This window comes from Halichondria panicea, chromosome 13 (genome assembly GCF_963675165.1).
Source record: "Halichondria panicea chromosome 13, odHalPani1.1, whole genome shotgun sequence".
In the NCBI taxonomy this organism is placed as follows: domain Eukaryota; kingdom Metazoa; phylum Porifera; class Demospongiae; order Suberitida; family Halichondriidae; genus Halichondria; species Halichondria panicea.
The window spans coordinates 5,486,342-5,500,848 of NC_087389.1; the positions used below are offsets into that span (position 1 = coordinate 5,486,342).

Consider the following 14,507-nt stretch of genomic DNA (forward strand, 5'->3'; position numbering starts at 1 on the left):
ACATTACACCCGGCCTCCATCGCCTACAGGGATGGAAGACATTACACCCAGCCTCCATTAGAAGTTTTCGTATACATATAATCATTATATACACACTAACACAGAAAAATAATTAATGTGCACAAAAAATTAAATAGAAATGAACAGTGTATATAGGACAAAGAGAACTATAGCTAGTACTAGATTTATGATTGTTTTTCAGATAGTTTGCGAGAGTCCCTCCATTTTGAGCACAGCTTCTCCACCAGATCAGCTGGGTCCTCTGAGATCACTAACAGACTGTCCACTGAGCCCTCGTGCGTTATAAACCCCTCCTCTATAGCACGAGACAGCTGTGTGTGTGTGTGTGTGTGTGTGTGTGTGTGTGTGGGGGGGGGGGGGGTAAATAGTTGGAATGGGGAAGTGCATTTCAGCACACACAAAACATACATAGTGGTTCTAGCCTAATTAAATAGAAAAGCATGGACAACCAACTTCTTGGGATATTCAACAAAGTTCTATCACACATTATAACGAGTGTTGCAAGCTTTCGCTCAAAAGTATTAGTGTTATAGAAGAGGTAAATAATTTGCAATGTACTTTGATTGTTTCACAGTTAATAGTGCATGGCCTGTAGCCAAACAGTGGGAGCAAAGCTTTGTCAAAGGCATAGTCAGTAGTCTGTGAGATAAGTATTAAAGACAGAATTCAATCACAGAAAGTGAGTATCTATAACAAGCAGTCTAAAAAGAGTTATCAGAAAAGGTTGGTTTGTGGCTTACCAGGACCTCAACAAAGAGATTCTGGGATTCAAACTGGATTCTCTTACACGTGGTGTTGAGCGCGGCATGCGCATTACATCCAGGAATAGGGGTGTGTCTGCAAGTTCAATGATGGCTACTAAAATAGCTAGCTTCTTTAGCAGCTCTTTCTGACGCTCGTAGCTAACAAAAAGCTAGCGCTTTAGTGCAAGGCTAACTCATTTGTTGAATAGAAAGTTTGTGCGAACAGATGATGCTATGAAAGATTCTGAAGAGACTGCAACAGCCTTCAATGTGAGTCAAAGTAGTCATAACTTGAGAAAGAAGCTTTAGTTTCAAATCCACGAATCAAAATCCAAGAGAACGTGGCTATAGAAGCTATTAGTTTTCGTCGCATTTCAACCGTTGAGCAGTTACAGCTGGAACAGACACACAGACAGACAGACACACACACAGTCAGCTTTACCGTATCCCTCGTGCGGCTACGCCTCAAGGCATAATTATGTATGTTTGAGAATCAATAAAAAGGGGGGTAGTGGGGAAGAGGGGCATACCAGTAGGAGAATGGGGGATATTCAGTAACTCTAACACAGTTCTATCACACATTATAATTATGCTTAAATGAGATTAATTAAGCCAGCGTATGACACCAGCTGTATTGATTATACTCCCCACCCACTCACCCAGCCAATGAAGTGATCGTAGTAGCTGTCCACATTGAGCAAGCCGATGGGTTTTTGATGAAGGTCCAGTTTGTACCAAGTGAGCATCTCAGTAAGCTCCTCCATGGTTCCCACGCCCCCAGGCAAGGCAATGAAAGCCTCCACCTGACATCAAAGCAACCACATCAAAGAGACATTTTTTAACAAGCCGAACAGTATAATAATTATACTAAGAAAAGTGTAAACCGAATAAAAAGCTATTACAGTGACTTACTGAGTCATACATTAATTTCTTGCGCGTGTGCATATCTGGAACAATGATTTCCTCCCCAGGAGCAGTGTAGCCGTCATAACCTGAGAGGAGGAGGGGGCAAAGAAAGTGATGAAGCAGTTAAAAATAATATCTATAGCCTTACATTATACGCATGAGGTGAGGCTGTTACTATACCTCAATTCCAGCATCAATGTGCTTAAAATATACTTAGTAACCACACCCCACGCTCACGAGTGAAAAACTCGGGTATGATCCCAGTCAGTTGGCCCCCTCCCTCCAGTACAGCATCGGCTAGTGTCCCTAGGAGACCAAAGGCACTCCCTCCAAACACCACCTTGATACCGCGTCCTGCTAGACAACGACCAAGTCCTGAGTGTACATGTGAGAGAGGAAATATATACAATCATCTGCAGTTGAGCTTAGCAACCGTGTGGAAAGGTAGTCGGCTATTTAGATTGTCAGTACAGACACATGTACCATGTACCATAGTCTCCCTTCAGTATCTACGTAAATGTACGCACTATTGTTGAAATCAAAATAGGCTCATTTCACTATAAAAAGACAGTGATTTTTCTTCTTTAAGCACACCATTCAATAGAGCTATGAAAGAGCTTCAAATTTCACCCTTTTACATGCATGTATGCATTATAATTATATTAAAATACACACACATTGTTGGTAGTCTTGGTTGACTGGATTTCTCACCTACCTGCAGCTTTCTCTGGGAAGATGCTCTTCTTGACAGTGCTGGCTCCACAGTACACGGCCACTGCAGAGGGAGCCTCCTTTCCTGAGCTGCATACAGTGCTAGATGCCATCAGTAACTTAACACAGACTTTGCCATGTGGGCGGCTTATCCTCGAGGTTAACTACTCTTGTGTTCAATCTTATAGCCGCACAGTGTTATCGAGGTTTATGTCTCGAATTTCAATCCGCCAGAAACAACCTAAAATCGAGGCTAATGTTTTTGACATGTACAACACCAACCCCCACAATAAATTAATTCCTGAAACAAGAAATATGTAATTCAATAAATTAATGTTTTTATTATAGATTGAAGCATTGTATAACACGGGTTCATAGTTCAATTGTCTCTCTAGACATCCACCCACGTACGTCGTCACAACTCGTCCCGTTCACTCGAGACAGGGGCATCCTCATTTCCATGGAGACGCTGAGAATCATGCTCGTTCCCAGTTGTCTGATTAGGTACGTTGGGAGCTGCTCCATTGTTGCCCGTAGCAACCTTTGTGTCACTTGGAGAAACGTCACGATGATGTTGAGAGGTTGGTTTGTCTGTACTGGAGGTATCGTCCACAGGCTCCACTTGTGTGGGGCTAGGGTTGGGTTGATCATCATCTGTTCCAGGTTGTTCTGTCAATTGGGCTGGCTCAGACGAAAATTGCTCATCAGGCTTTTCTTTATCAGGTTTAACTAGTTGCTCGGTAGGTTGTACTGGTTGTTCGATTGGAGATAATTCAGCTTGTCGGTCAGGTGAGTCCATTGTTCGCTCATCTGTAGCCCCATCCTTTGAGTCCCCCTCCCCTCCAGTGACTGACACCTTGCTCTTCTTACCTGCACGGGGGAGGGGAGGGGGCTGAGTGGTTAGCTGTGATTGTCAGTGTGGATCTTACTCTATAGAACACATGCCCGTGCTTCCCAGCTCCTCGTACGTATAGAGAGGGTACACACACACACATGCTTCTAACCTCATGCATACAGTTTACAGTAGACATGGTGAATGTCAGAATCTGAAGAATGAATAAATAGCAAAACAAATTTCTTTTCAATTTCACCCCTAGCTCACAAAAGTCATAAAATTCAATAAGCAGTGTTCCAAGTGCTAAATATACATATCGTCCTGATTATAGAACCAGAAGCCACACGCTGCTACAAACAGAATAGCTACAGAAGTCAGCATGTTAGGGTTGCAGCACTTGACCGTGAATATGAGCAAGGTCAGAGGACCCCCTAAGTGGTACCAGGAGTAGTGTATCCTCACGATACTGTCTCCCTCGTCGCCATTCTCCTCCATAGAATCATCTGAGACCAGTGGGACACAACATTCATTAACTAAGGCCACCACTCGTATATTAGAGAGTCTTGCAATGGCCAACAGACAACCAAGACTTATACTGATAAAATTATACAAGTGTGTTTGTGTGTCTCAGAATTTTTAATTTTCTCAAATTTGCCTCTTTTATTAACATTAACATAGAGCGCGACATTTTTGAGGTACAATGGAACCTCTGTTAACAACCACCTCCGAATAAAGGCCAGTTGCTGTGTAATGGCCAGGCACCCAGGTCCCAAATGAACAGTTTGTGTACAAAACAACCTCTCAACAAAGGCCACCTCTGTATAAAGATCAAAACATTGTTCCCCATGCAAAGGTGTCCGTTATAGAGGGGTTCCACTGCACTTAAATTTCGTGATATAGACTCTAAAAGCATTAGCCTCTAAAAGCATTTCGTTGAATAAATTTCGTAAGGACTGCTAAACTTACAAAAAAGTGAAAATTAAGCCCCCCCAAAACTTAGCGCTATATGGTACGTTGTAAACAAGGCCTACATGTTAAGTGTAGGCACATCCCTGATGTGTGCGTGTACATGTATGTGATCACCTTTCTTGTTCTTTTTCTTCTTTTTCTTTGGTTTCTTGGGAGGTTGGACACAGTCTCCATCAGGTGATCTGACCAGCTCCTCGGCACACTTGCAGGAGAAGGTCCCCGCCAGATTAACACACACCTCGTTGTCAGGGTCACAGGGTCCGGGCGTGTTCGTGCACTCGTCAATATCTGTGTGTGGGTGTGATGTGTGCGTGAGAGGGTGTGTGTTCTATACCGAGCACTTATGAAACTCTACAAGCCTCCAACGAGATAGTTTAATTATCAAGTCTCACACACACACCACACACATACACCCACCTTCACACACGCCCACTCACCCTTGCATATGCTCTCTTCCATCCTATAGCCAGTCTTACACTCATCACAGCCCTCGGGCCCCGCTCCAGAGCAGCTCAGCTGACAAGAGATATGGCACGCTACAAAATGCATGTGAAAATGCACAATCCTAACTCAAGTTATGAGCACAGTCAAAGTTAGTGGATCATGTGCCTACCTTTACAGTCATGTGACCCGGCAGTATTCTCACAGTAGGTACCACTAGAGCACAACGACTCCACCTCACACTCGTCCACATCTGGGGAGAGGGGTCATGTGATTATCATGTGACTGTACTGTGATGAGACGCACCTTCACAGACTCCCTTTTCATTCCTACTGTATCCCGTAGAGCAGTCCCCACACTTTGATGGTCCCGGTCCATTGCACACGCTACAAGACTTGTCACAAGCTGTAATCGTGTAACAACACACAATAAACTATATTATATTTGCGAGCGTTTATCACTTTGCGACAATAAAATCTAAAGTGGCAGAAGCTAGGGGTCAATTTGTTTGGCTAATTTGGCTAATTTGTAAAGGTTTTTAACTTGCAAAATATTATAGTAAATAGTGTAATTATTCTTGAGGTTACTTGTGTTGAGTTACCATATAGCGAGTAATTTCCGTGGGGTAAATTTTGTGGGCAAGCTGACCTCCACGAGAATTTTCCCCACGAAAACGTAGGCGTGGCTTACCGGAATGCGAATTCAAATGAAATTTGTATTCCCGAAAATCACCATTTTTGAATTGAACGATTTTTACCCTTGAGAATTACCCGCTATACGGTATTACTCACCTTGACAGCGATGTTTCCCCGGGGTGTTGAGACAGTAGGTACCATCAGAACAGATGGAGTCATCTTCTTTACACTCATCAATATCTGGTGGGCCAGGGTGAGTCACACTGTGTACTAGTGCAAGCCAGTCTCCTCACCTGTACAAGATCCCTCCACCTCCTCATATCCCAGGGCACACTCCTTACAGCTGTCAGCCCCCGGACCACCACACTCTTTCAGGCATGCCTTATCACACACTGCATGGATGCATGTGTGTGTGTGTGGTGTGTGTGAGGGGTGTGTGTGTGTGTGTGTGTGTGTGTGTGTGTGTGTGTGTGTGTGTGTGTGTGTGTGTGTGTGTGTGTGTGGAGGATAGCGAAGGTACATGTCTAAATGTCACTGTGGGCCTCAATAGCAAGTAACGTTACAGAGTATATGTACATATTCACATAAATAATTATGTTAAAGAGCTTAGAAAGCCTGAGAAATAATTCATTCCAAAATGACTATTTTGTAATAGCTCACGTTTGCACACTTTACTCTCTGTGTCATTGTAGTAACTGGGATCACATGACTCGCAGGTGTCTCCAACATAACCTCCGTTACACAAACACTTTCCTTTCCCATCTTTTTCCTCAGAGCCCTATAATAGGTGTGCGTGTGTGTGTGTGTGTGTGTGTGTGTGGGTGGGTGGGTGCGTGCGTGTGTGTGTGTAGCATCAGAGCTTTGGCTGGAAGCAAATACACAAAATATATTATTATTATTATGTAACAGAATACATGACACTGTATATAACGTAATGACTGCTCAAAACATGGCTACCAAAATGAATCACAAAAATGCCAGCTCATAAATATTGTGTACCTGACATGACCCGTGGCCACCACAAGGCTGCTCCCTCCCACCAGGACAGTCAGAACAGGTGGGGCCAAACGTGTTAGGTGGACAACAAACTGTGTGATGTGTGTGATAAGTGTGAGGGGGAGGATTATCTAAACTGTGTGATGTGTGTGAGGAGTGTGAGGGGGAGGAGTCTCTGAGCACCAGTACAGAGTGCATTGTACAACAGGCAGGAGATAAATTTGGGCAAAGCTTCAAACAGAAAGGATCACCAGCTACAAAGGAAGTCAGCCCTTTCTAGTAACCACACTTCCTGTGTTAACTTACCATCGAGGTTAGTTGAGCACAACCACTGCTTTAGATCATCATAGCCCTCCTCCTTATGTCTCCTGTGTGCAGGGACACTACATTAGTCACACCAACTACAACCCCAGAGGAGGAGCGTCAGGGTCAAAAGGTATAGTCTTAATCATAAAACTGCTTCTGGGGGACTTTCTACTCAGCTATTGACCCTGAAAATCCTCCTCTGCTACAACCTCATGTGCAAATTCAACAGTCTCCTGTACACCACTAGGTTATAAGTCAACACCAGTTTAACAACTTCCTTTCTCAAATGCAAGCGTATTTTAACAACTTTTATAGCACACACAGTCAAAGTCACTCATTCAACACAACCGTTGTATAACTGGCTCTTGTAAATAATGTACTCACAGCTTGAACCACCATCTCTCAATCTCCTCCTCATAATTCTCCAGCAGTCGATGGCACTGCATTGAAACACACACAGCTTTATACATTGCAGGCACTCGTGTATGTATGTATGTCACTATATAACTCCCTAGCAATCAATGAGAGCATGGATACATAGTGACAGAGCTTACATCATAGTCTGAATGTTTACAAACATCGTCCAGCATCTCGATCAATCGAACCTCACTGCAAGAAAATAAAATCAACTTTTTGAGAGTGTGAGTGCAATTAGACGGAGGCTACCTGTTAGCGTAGGAGCCGAGTTTCTCCTCCTCCCAATTCGTGTCCCCACCAGCAAAGTTTGACTTGGCCGTGTCGTCCATCCTCTGGGGGGAGGGGCAGCGTATGCATTACCCCATACACCTCACCACATTTTAATAGATGTTCACACTCACTTTGTTGAAGGCTTGGACAAAGTCTTTGCATACTTTACATGATGGTTTGACAGCCAGAGAGTAGCTTGCCAGGAGGAGGACAATGAGTACCAAGGATATGTCGAGTGTATTCATGGCGTAGCTAGCGCTAGCTGTGATAGTCACTCAACTCAGTTTAGAATGTGGAAGATGTGAAGATTGGTACGGGTCGATTCACCCACCTGAATATTTTATAGCCTCGATCCCAGGCCGCACTTCCTACACATGCATGGGGCCAGTGATGATGAAGGTACTCCAGATATGTGTTCAGTCTTTAATTAAAATTGCTCTTGACATTGTAAGGCCAGGTCTTAGTGATTAATCGTGTGAGCGTTGCTATAGTGTTCATAATAATGATTGCGCATGCTCTTTCACATTCCATCACAATAATTATAAGCAGACACATAAAACAGCATCAATAAAACAAAACGTTAAAAGTCAGTTTTGTTCAGTTCTGCAATGAATCTACAAATATCTGTAGCAGTGTCTCCTCTTCTCAGTCCTATGGCAATTTCCACCAAGGCCCTGAAGGTAGCTCTGGAAGGATTCACTCTTTGCCACACTCTCAATGCATGAGCCATTCCTGTTTGATTGCCTTCGTACTTTCTCTTTCGAGTAGCATCGTTTTTTTTCAGCAGTAGTGAGTCCGAGTCTTCCAAGCATGCCAGGTTGTCATCTCAGCTAAACTGTAGATGTCACTGTTGGGGATTTCTTGATCGAGCTGTTGATCAGTCACTCCAGTTCTGCACACATCTTCCATTACAGAGGATGATTGCAATTTACCTGAAGTTTAAAATCACTTTAAAGTCCTCCAAAAATCGTAATTGACTATTTATTGAGCAATGTATATAGCGCTATGTACTTACTATGATCATACACGTACGCTGTATGTACTTACTAGAGTATTGCTGCTGATCACTCCTTCTCTCAGTCATTGTACAAGTTACCTCCCGTAAGCAGAGGATCGTTTTCCTAATCATGGGTAAGCAAGTACGTACATGACATTGTAAGTACTTGTAATTGCTGTACAAGTACTTGAATAGTTTACTCATAATTTGAATCTCATATCCGCACAGCAGGTCAGGTTAAACAGCTAGCCACCATACCTATTTGCAAAGCACCATAATGCATATAATTATGTATGACCTACTGAAATATCATTTATAGGCTCCCTGTACCGTATTGTTGTCATGGTGAGCATATGGCCATGATGATTGCTGGCCCCATTCAGATCGTTACTACGTACATGTACGTGGTGACCCTCAAGCTGTAATGTCCAAGTACTTGCAAATCTGCAGAGGAGCAAACAAAATCATGAATAGGCCTAGTAGGTTTAGCAAGAAAAATTGAGCACAAGTGATGACACGGGAATTAACAAGAGCACCTGAGTGACTTGCAGAGAGCCAGCTTCTTCTTCAGTTCTGTGCATTGATTGTCTGATTGTAGATAGCAGGATGGAAACATACATTATTCTGTGTACAGCGGCATACCCACAAAATGATTGTGAGCGTATTTCAATATTATTATGAAAAGAAGTGGCAGTACTGAGGAATTGGTGTGCCCACGATGTTATATACAGCCTGGAGCTCCCATGATCGTAAGTAGCGCAAAATTAAACTTAGCACGCAGTCTAAGTCGATTTATAGCTATTTTATGTCATGTGCATGCGTACGAAATAGTGTCGCTATGATAAAGCTTGTATGTCATTCCATACAGACGAAGTTTACATGGAAAGATCCAATTGATACCAAGGATCATTCCTTTCGAACCGCCATGCATGCAGTCTTAATAAAGCACTTGAAGGAAGTTCATAGTAAGTTTTGACTTTCATGGCAGACACTATAATGCCATTTCCATTACGCCGACTAATTGCATGGCTGCAAGCGTTGCACTGCTGGCGTATATGCGTAGACAACATTTTAAATTTCCCGCTTGCCATTTTTCTTTTTGCAAAGAGTCACGTGATGGTTGCTATAGCTAGATACAAAGACAAATCCAGTTAATTTCAAGACATTGTATGTAAGCAAGCTTAGAGTGGTCAGGCCAACTTATGTCTAGGTATCAAGGCTACTATTTTAATTACAAAATTGAAATTGACGATCATTACCAGGAAACCTGGCTACATGTATAGAATCTCGAATATATACAATTTTTGTCATTCCATCTTTTACTAATAATGTATTTTCTCCCAGACATTTCTGGATGCTTGTAAAACGGGTAATGTGGGTGTGGTTCTGGAGCTCATAATTTCAACAGTCTCAAAGCTAACTATTTTCATTAATCGATTACAAAATTGACGATCATTACCAGGAAACCTGGCTATAGAATCTTGACCAGTATTATAACATGTACATACAATTTTTGTCATTGGGTGTTTACTAATAATGTATTTTCTCCCAGACATTTCTGGATGCTTGTAAGACTGGTAATGTGGGTGTGGTTCTGGAGCTCATAATTTCAACATAATCACGACCATTACCTATGATGTCAGTAACGACTGCATGCAGTTGGCATCCATGTAAAGCCGTATTTGCTAAGTTTGTTATGCTTGACAGCCCACTCCTTTAATTGTATGTGGTTAAGGACTGATCAACTTCCGAGCCTTTTTTTTATCTATGATTCTTCAATTTACAGACGCCCTCGTACCCAGCCCCAACATAAAGTTTGTTGATCAACTCCGAAACTTAGACTATGCAATTTGGCTACGATCTACCAAATATCCCACGGACATAGAAGATCAAGGAGGTACGGACTTAGGCACGGCCGCGGGTTCGGGAAGGCAGGGACATAATTATAACAACAGTAGAGCGGCTTCTCGAAACTAACGTAAGTTTATTACAGACATGATCGATTATTCATCGCTATATAACATTTTGTTACTCATGTTAACGATTATTTATCACAATGTTTTATTTTCTTGCAGAGGGAGCTACTACGAGTAATACGAGAGGTAGTAAGTTTAGTCCCGTGCATACCTCCACGGCTTTCCACCAACATAAACTCTTTAAGAGACTACTCGTATTATAGTGGATCGATGGCAACAAACACCCCGACAACGACTACTACCAATAAGCCACTAGCTATGTGCGATGCTACTACTACTGATAAATCTACGACACACACCATCAAGGATCGGCCCACTCCCCAAAGTACAAGGCAAGATTACCAGATTGAAGCAGAAGAACTAAATCCAAACTCGTCAGGGAGCCCCATACTACAACATTATAAAATTAAACATCAAACAACTAAAAATCAAAAAATCAAGCAACAAACAGAAACATGAAAATTATGGGAGGGCAGGCAATTACTATCAAAATCTTTTTTGGGGGGAATCTTTTTTTTCCTTCTTTTTGCCTAGGCTTTAAATAATAATAAAGTTCAAACCAGCTACACCAGTTAACGACAATGTTCAATCCACAGTATATAGTCACAAGACATCTCGGGTTTCCAGGACAAAAAGACCAGTTAACACATCTCAGAGATACAAAAGGACAATAAGACCATGCAGCTAACGCTCATAAGAGGTTTCCAGAACAACAAGACTGTTAACACATCTCAGAGGTAGTTTCCAACAAGCACTATTATCATACAGTTTAATGGCAGACCACACTACTATAACTTAAAATAGTAAAAAATGGGTAGTGACCCCATAATACTATAATTAGAATATGTGCATGGCAATTGAGATGGTGAGATGCTGAGTCAGTAGGTGTTGCCGTGCTCACGAGTTCAAGTTGTCTTCGCTTCAATCATCAGGGGGAAGTGACCCAGTAGGTGTTGCCGTGCTCACGAGTTCAAGTTGTCTTCGCTTCAATCATCAGGGGGAGGTGACCCAGTAGGTGTTGCCGTGCTCACGAGTTCAAGTTGTCTTCATTTCAATCATCAGGGGGAGGTGACCCAGTAGGTGTTGCTGTGCTCACAAGTTCAAGTTGTCTTCGCTTCAATCATCAGGGGGAGGTGACCCAGTAGGTGTTGCCGTGCTCACGAGTTCAAGTTGTCTTCGCTTCAATCATCAGGGGAGGTGACCCAGTAGGTGTTGCCGTGCTCACAAGTTCAAGTTGTCTTCGCTTCAATCATCAGGGGGAGGTGACCCAGTAGGTGTTGCCGTGCTCACGAGTTCAAGTTGTCTTCATTTCAATCATCAGGGGGAGGTGACCCAGTAGGTGTTGCTGTGCTCACAAGTTCAAGTTGTCTTCGCTTCAATCATCAGGGGGAGGTGACCCAGTAGGTGTTGCCGTGCTCACGAGTTCAAGTTGTCTTCGCTTCAATCATCAGGGGGAGGTGACCCAGTAGGTGTTGCCGTGCTCACGAGTTCAAGTTGTCTTCGCTTCAATCATCGGTGACCCAGTAGGTGTTGCCGTGCTCACGAGTTCAAGTTGTCTTCGCTTCAATTATCAGGGGAGGTGATTTAATGTTTATTATGTTTATCCAGCGAAATGATCGTCATATCCATATTGTGGTGGTGTCAGACTTCCCACAGTATTTAGTGACAATCGAGAGGAGATAGTGAAAATTAAGCCCCTCGAAAATTTTGCCCTATACGGTAGGCTTCTGCTTTACATCGGAGAGCGATCGAGGTCCGGTGGTAAGTTGTGTGTACTTTCACTGTGGCGTCAAGTTCATAAAATGTCCCATATAGCGTTGAGAAGTATTAGTGGCCATAGGTGGGAAGGGTCAGGGCTGCAATTGAGATTTATCCCACGTGCACTGAATGATATAGCGGAGGTCTTATATCTGGATCGTAAGGAGATAGCAATTAAATATAGTTGCAAGGGGAGTGCATGCCATATCAGTTGAAAGTTGGAGCGGCAAATTTGAGATGAATGTTACGGTCCGGTAGTTCCTGGCCTGACATCAGTTGAGCGATAGCATCGGAGAATGTCACCCAAGGAGAGTATGAAAGATGGAATGATATTACAAATGTCATAATTATGACGAGGGGGGATGAAAGTAATCATGACTGTACAACGAATGCTGTGGTTTGCCTTATATAGCAAGATAAGTAGTTGACGTGAAGGATAGAAATAGCTCTATAGGTATTGCACGCAACCATCTAATTATAAGGATAATGTGGAAGACGACGTGACATCAGGGATAAAGTCATGACAACACAAAGTGTTAGAGACAAAAATTAACAACAAGCTTGAAATGATGTGGTTTATCACCGAATTACAAACTGATAATGTGGGTGAGTTAACGACAGTTAATGATGTAATGATGTGTAGACCACATTGGAATTAGTATCAAAATAATAATAATAACAATAATAACAATATTATAGCACATGGCCTGCCTTATTTTTTAGGGAGAAATTGAAGATTCTATTTTATATCCACGATCCCGAGAAACACCAGTCCAAGAGACAGCTAAATTTAAGCAACCAGTCTAAGCTCGGCAATAAAAAGCATCTATCGTATAACAGAGTACGTTACATCTATTCCAGTGAGTGTAATCAACTTCCCGTCAAACGATATTCCGCAATAAAAAGTACCCATAACCTAATACTTACAAGCACAATCCATACGTAGGAATAGAGAGATCCACCAAAGAAACTGCACAACCTATGTATTCCATCGAAACAATTTATAATTAAACTTAAAATTGGTCCCCTCCTAATTATGAATAATAATATTTAGCCTGCCCTGAAATCAAACAACTTACAAACATCAATTGTCCCTCCCACAAGCACTGCTGTATATGTCCTTTGCGTGTATTCTTAGCGTGATATTGTTAGCGTGTATTATTCCGATATTTTTTTAAGTACAATCCGTACGTATAGCAATAGAGATCCACCAAAGAAACTGAACAACCTATGTATTCCCTATACCATCGAAATAAACTTAAAATTGGTCCCCTCCTAATTATGAATATTAACAAAAGCCTGCCCTCAAATCAAACAACTCACGAACATCAATTGTTCCTCCCACAAGCACTGCTGTATAATTATGTCCTTTGCGCGTATTCTTAGAGTGTATTATAATAAAATTATTATAATATAACACCCTAACAGTGATGCTTCCCCGGGGTGTTGAGACAGTAGGTACCATCAGAACAGATGGAGTCATCTTCTCTACACTCATCAATATCTGGTGGGCCAGGGTGAGTCACACTGTGTACTAGTACAAGCCAGTCTCCTCACCTGTACAAGATCCCTCCACCTCCTCATATCACAGGGCACACTCCTTACAGCTGTCAGCCCCCAGACCACCACACTCTTTCAGGCATGCCTTATCACACACTGCATGGATGCATGTGCGTGGGTGTGCGTGGGTGTGTGTGTGGGGGTGGGGAGATGGTGAAAGTACATGTCACTGTGGGTCACATGTAAATTATGACATTATTATGTTGAAGAGCTTATGGTTGAGTCATGTGACCACCGCCTTAGGGTCCTGCCCACACCACAAGATCTGGTGCATGAGTGAGAGTTTGAAATAAAAGTATGCATTGCCGCCATGGCACAAAAAGTTAAGGGTTAGCTAATTTAAGGGGCTCTCCCTGCAAGTGCAGAAAATTACTGTTTGATTAGTTAATGCTTAACTACATTTTCTGGTGAGCATATACAGTCAGTGGAGATAGTCCGACCATAGGGAGAATACACGGATGACTGCAAACATGTTATTAGCGGAAATTCTAAGACTTTAACTATGGAAAGTGAACTGTTTATTGAAGTGTGTCTGCTAATTTCATGTGCTTCTATTGAGTTGGGACTTCCCCTGATTATAATGCCTGATTATAAGAGGTGTCTTTATTTCAAGGGTGGTCAGTGTAGCCACACCCCCTCACCCGTAATGGCGTGCTGTATCTTCCTCTTCCTCTCTAGGATGCTCCTCTCCTGGTCCTCCACTGACTTGTGATAGAGCTACTCACCACACAGCATCATCTGACAACACACCTGAACGTCGAACAGGGGACAATGGCAATTTGATTATGTTGGATTAAATAAATGCTGTACTAGTGCTGCTCATAGACCACACTTACAGGGTAGACTCTTTAAGCCTGCAATCAATATCCTAGCTGTCTCCAACTCTTCATCCTTCATTGATTCTTGCTTCTTTTGTTTCTGATCCACGTGGCATATCGCATGATGCTAGCCAGCAAAAGTAGTGGG

At 42.5% G+C, this 14,507-nt stretch overlaps 2 protein-coding genes and 1 long non-coding RNA gene across 8 annotated transcripts; all 3 read right to left on the minus strand.

The window, feature by feature from the left end:
- Positions 1–57: 57 nt before the first annotated feature.
- On the minus strand, positions 58–2,546 carry LOC135346989 (cytokinin riboside 5'-monophosphate phosphoribohydrolase-like). Its single transcript, XM_064544765.1, has 5 exons — positions 2,386–2,546; positions 1,908–2,045; positions 1,677–1,756; positions 1,424–1,567; positions 58–332 (listed from the first exon to the last, which is right to left on the minus strand). Exons 1-5 carry the CDS (start codon positions 2,492–2,494, stop codon positions 186–188), a joined length of 618 nt encoding a protein of 205 aa, XP_064400835.1. The 5' UTR covers positions 2,495–2,546; the 3' UTR covers positions 58–185.
- A 133-nt stretch (positions 2,547–2,679) lies between these two features.
- On the minus strand, positions 2,680–7,570 carry LOC135346988 (cysteine-rich with EGF-like domain protein 2-A). 2 transcript variants are annotated; one of them, XM_064544763.1, is made up of 14 exons: positions 7,382–7,570; positions 7,230–7,312; positions 7,118–7,172; positions 6,948–7,003; positions 6,564–6,625; positions 6,261–6,349; positions 5,922–6,039; positions 5,555–5,653; positions 5,418–5,501; positions 4,933–5,031; positions 4,799–4,879; positions 4,623–4,721; positions 4,300–4,473; positions 2,680–3,251 (listed from the first exon to the last, which is right to left on the minus strand). In XM_064544763.1, exons 1-14 carry the CDS (start codon positions 7,493–7,495, stop codon positions 2,797–2,799), a joined length of 1,668 nt encoding a protein of 555 aa, XP_064400833.1. In that variant the 5' UTR covers positions 7,496–7,570; the 3' UTR covers positions 2,680–2,796. The 2 variants fall into 2 exon arrangements, with proteins under 2 accessions (XP_064400833.1, XP_064400834.1); XM_064544764.1 differs by lacking the exon at positions 2,680–3,251 and adding an exon at positions 3,440–3,719 and having other exon boundaries at positions 7,382–7,569.
- Positions 7,571–7,779: 209 nt separating this feature from the next.
- On the minus strand, positions 7,780–14,507 carry LOC135346982 (uncharacterized). 5 transcript variants are annotated; one of them, XR_010398169.1, is made up of 8 exons: positions 14,378–14,507; positions 14,183–14,291; positions 13,539–13,637; positions 8,784–13,485; positions 8,578–8,691; positions 8,448–8,505; positions 8,298–8,371; positions 7,780–8,182 (listed from the first exon to the last, which is right to left on the minus strand). It is a non-coding gene; the product is annotated as an uncharacterized LOC135346982 (long non-coding RNA). The 5 variants fall into 5 exon arrangements; XR_010398170.1 differs by having other exon boundaries at positions 8,435–8,505; XR_010398167.1 differs by lacking the exon at positions 8,448–8,505.

Bases quoted from the DNA above. Each gene is read 5' to 3' on its own strand.
- LOC135346989 (XM_064544765.1), bottom strand. From the start codon at position 2,494: ATGGCATCTAGCACTGTATGCAGCTCAGGAAAGGAGGCTCCCTCTGCA. The intron at 1,757-1,907 runs GTGAGCGTGGGG...TCCTCCTCTCAG, and splicing joins CATACCCGAGTTTTTCACTC to GTTATGACGGCTACACTGCT. The intron at 1,568-1,676 runs GTAAGTCACTGT...CTTTGATGTCAG, and splicing joins AGAAATTAATGTATGACTCA to GTGGAGGCTTTCATTGCCTT.
- LOC135346988 (XM_064544763.1), bottom strand. From the start codon at position 7,495: ATGAATACACTCGACATATCCTTGGTACTCATTGTCCTCCTCCTGGCA. The intron at 5,502-5,554 runs GTGAGGAGACTG...CTGGCCCACCAG, and splicing joins GGTGGAGGGATCTTGTACAG to ATATTGATGAGTGTAAAGAA. The intron at 4,880-4,932 runs GTGCGTCTCATC...CCCTCTCCCCAG, and splicing joins TGAAAAGGGAGTCTGTGAAG to ATGTGGACGAGTGTGAGGTG.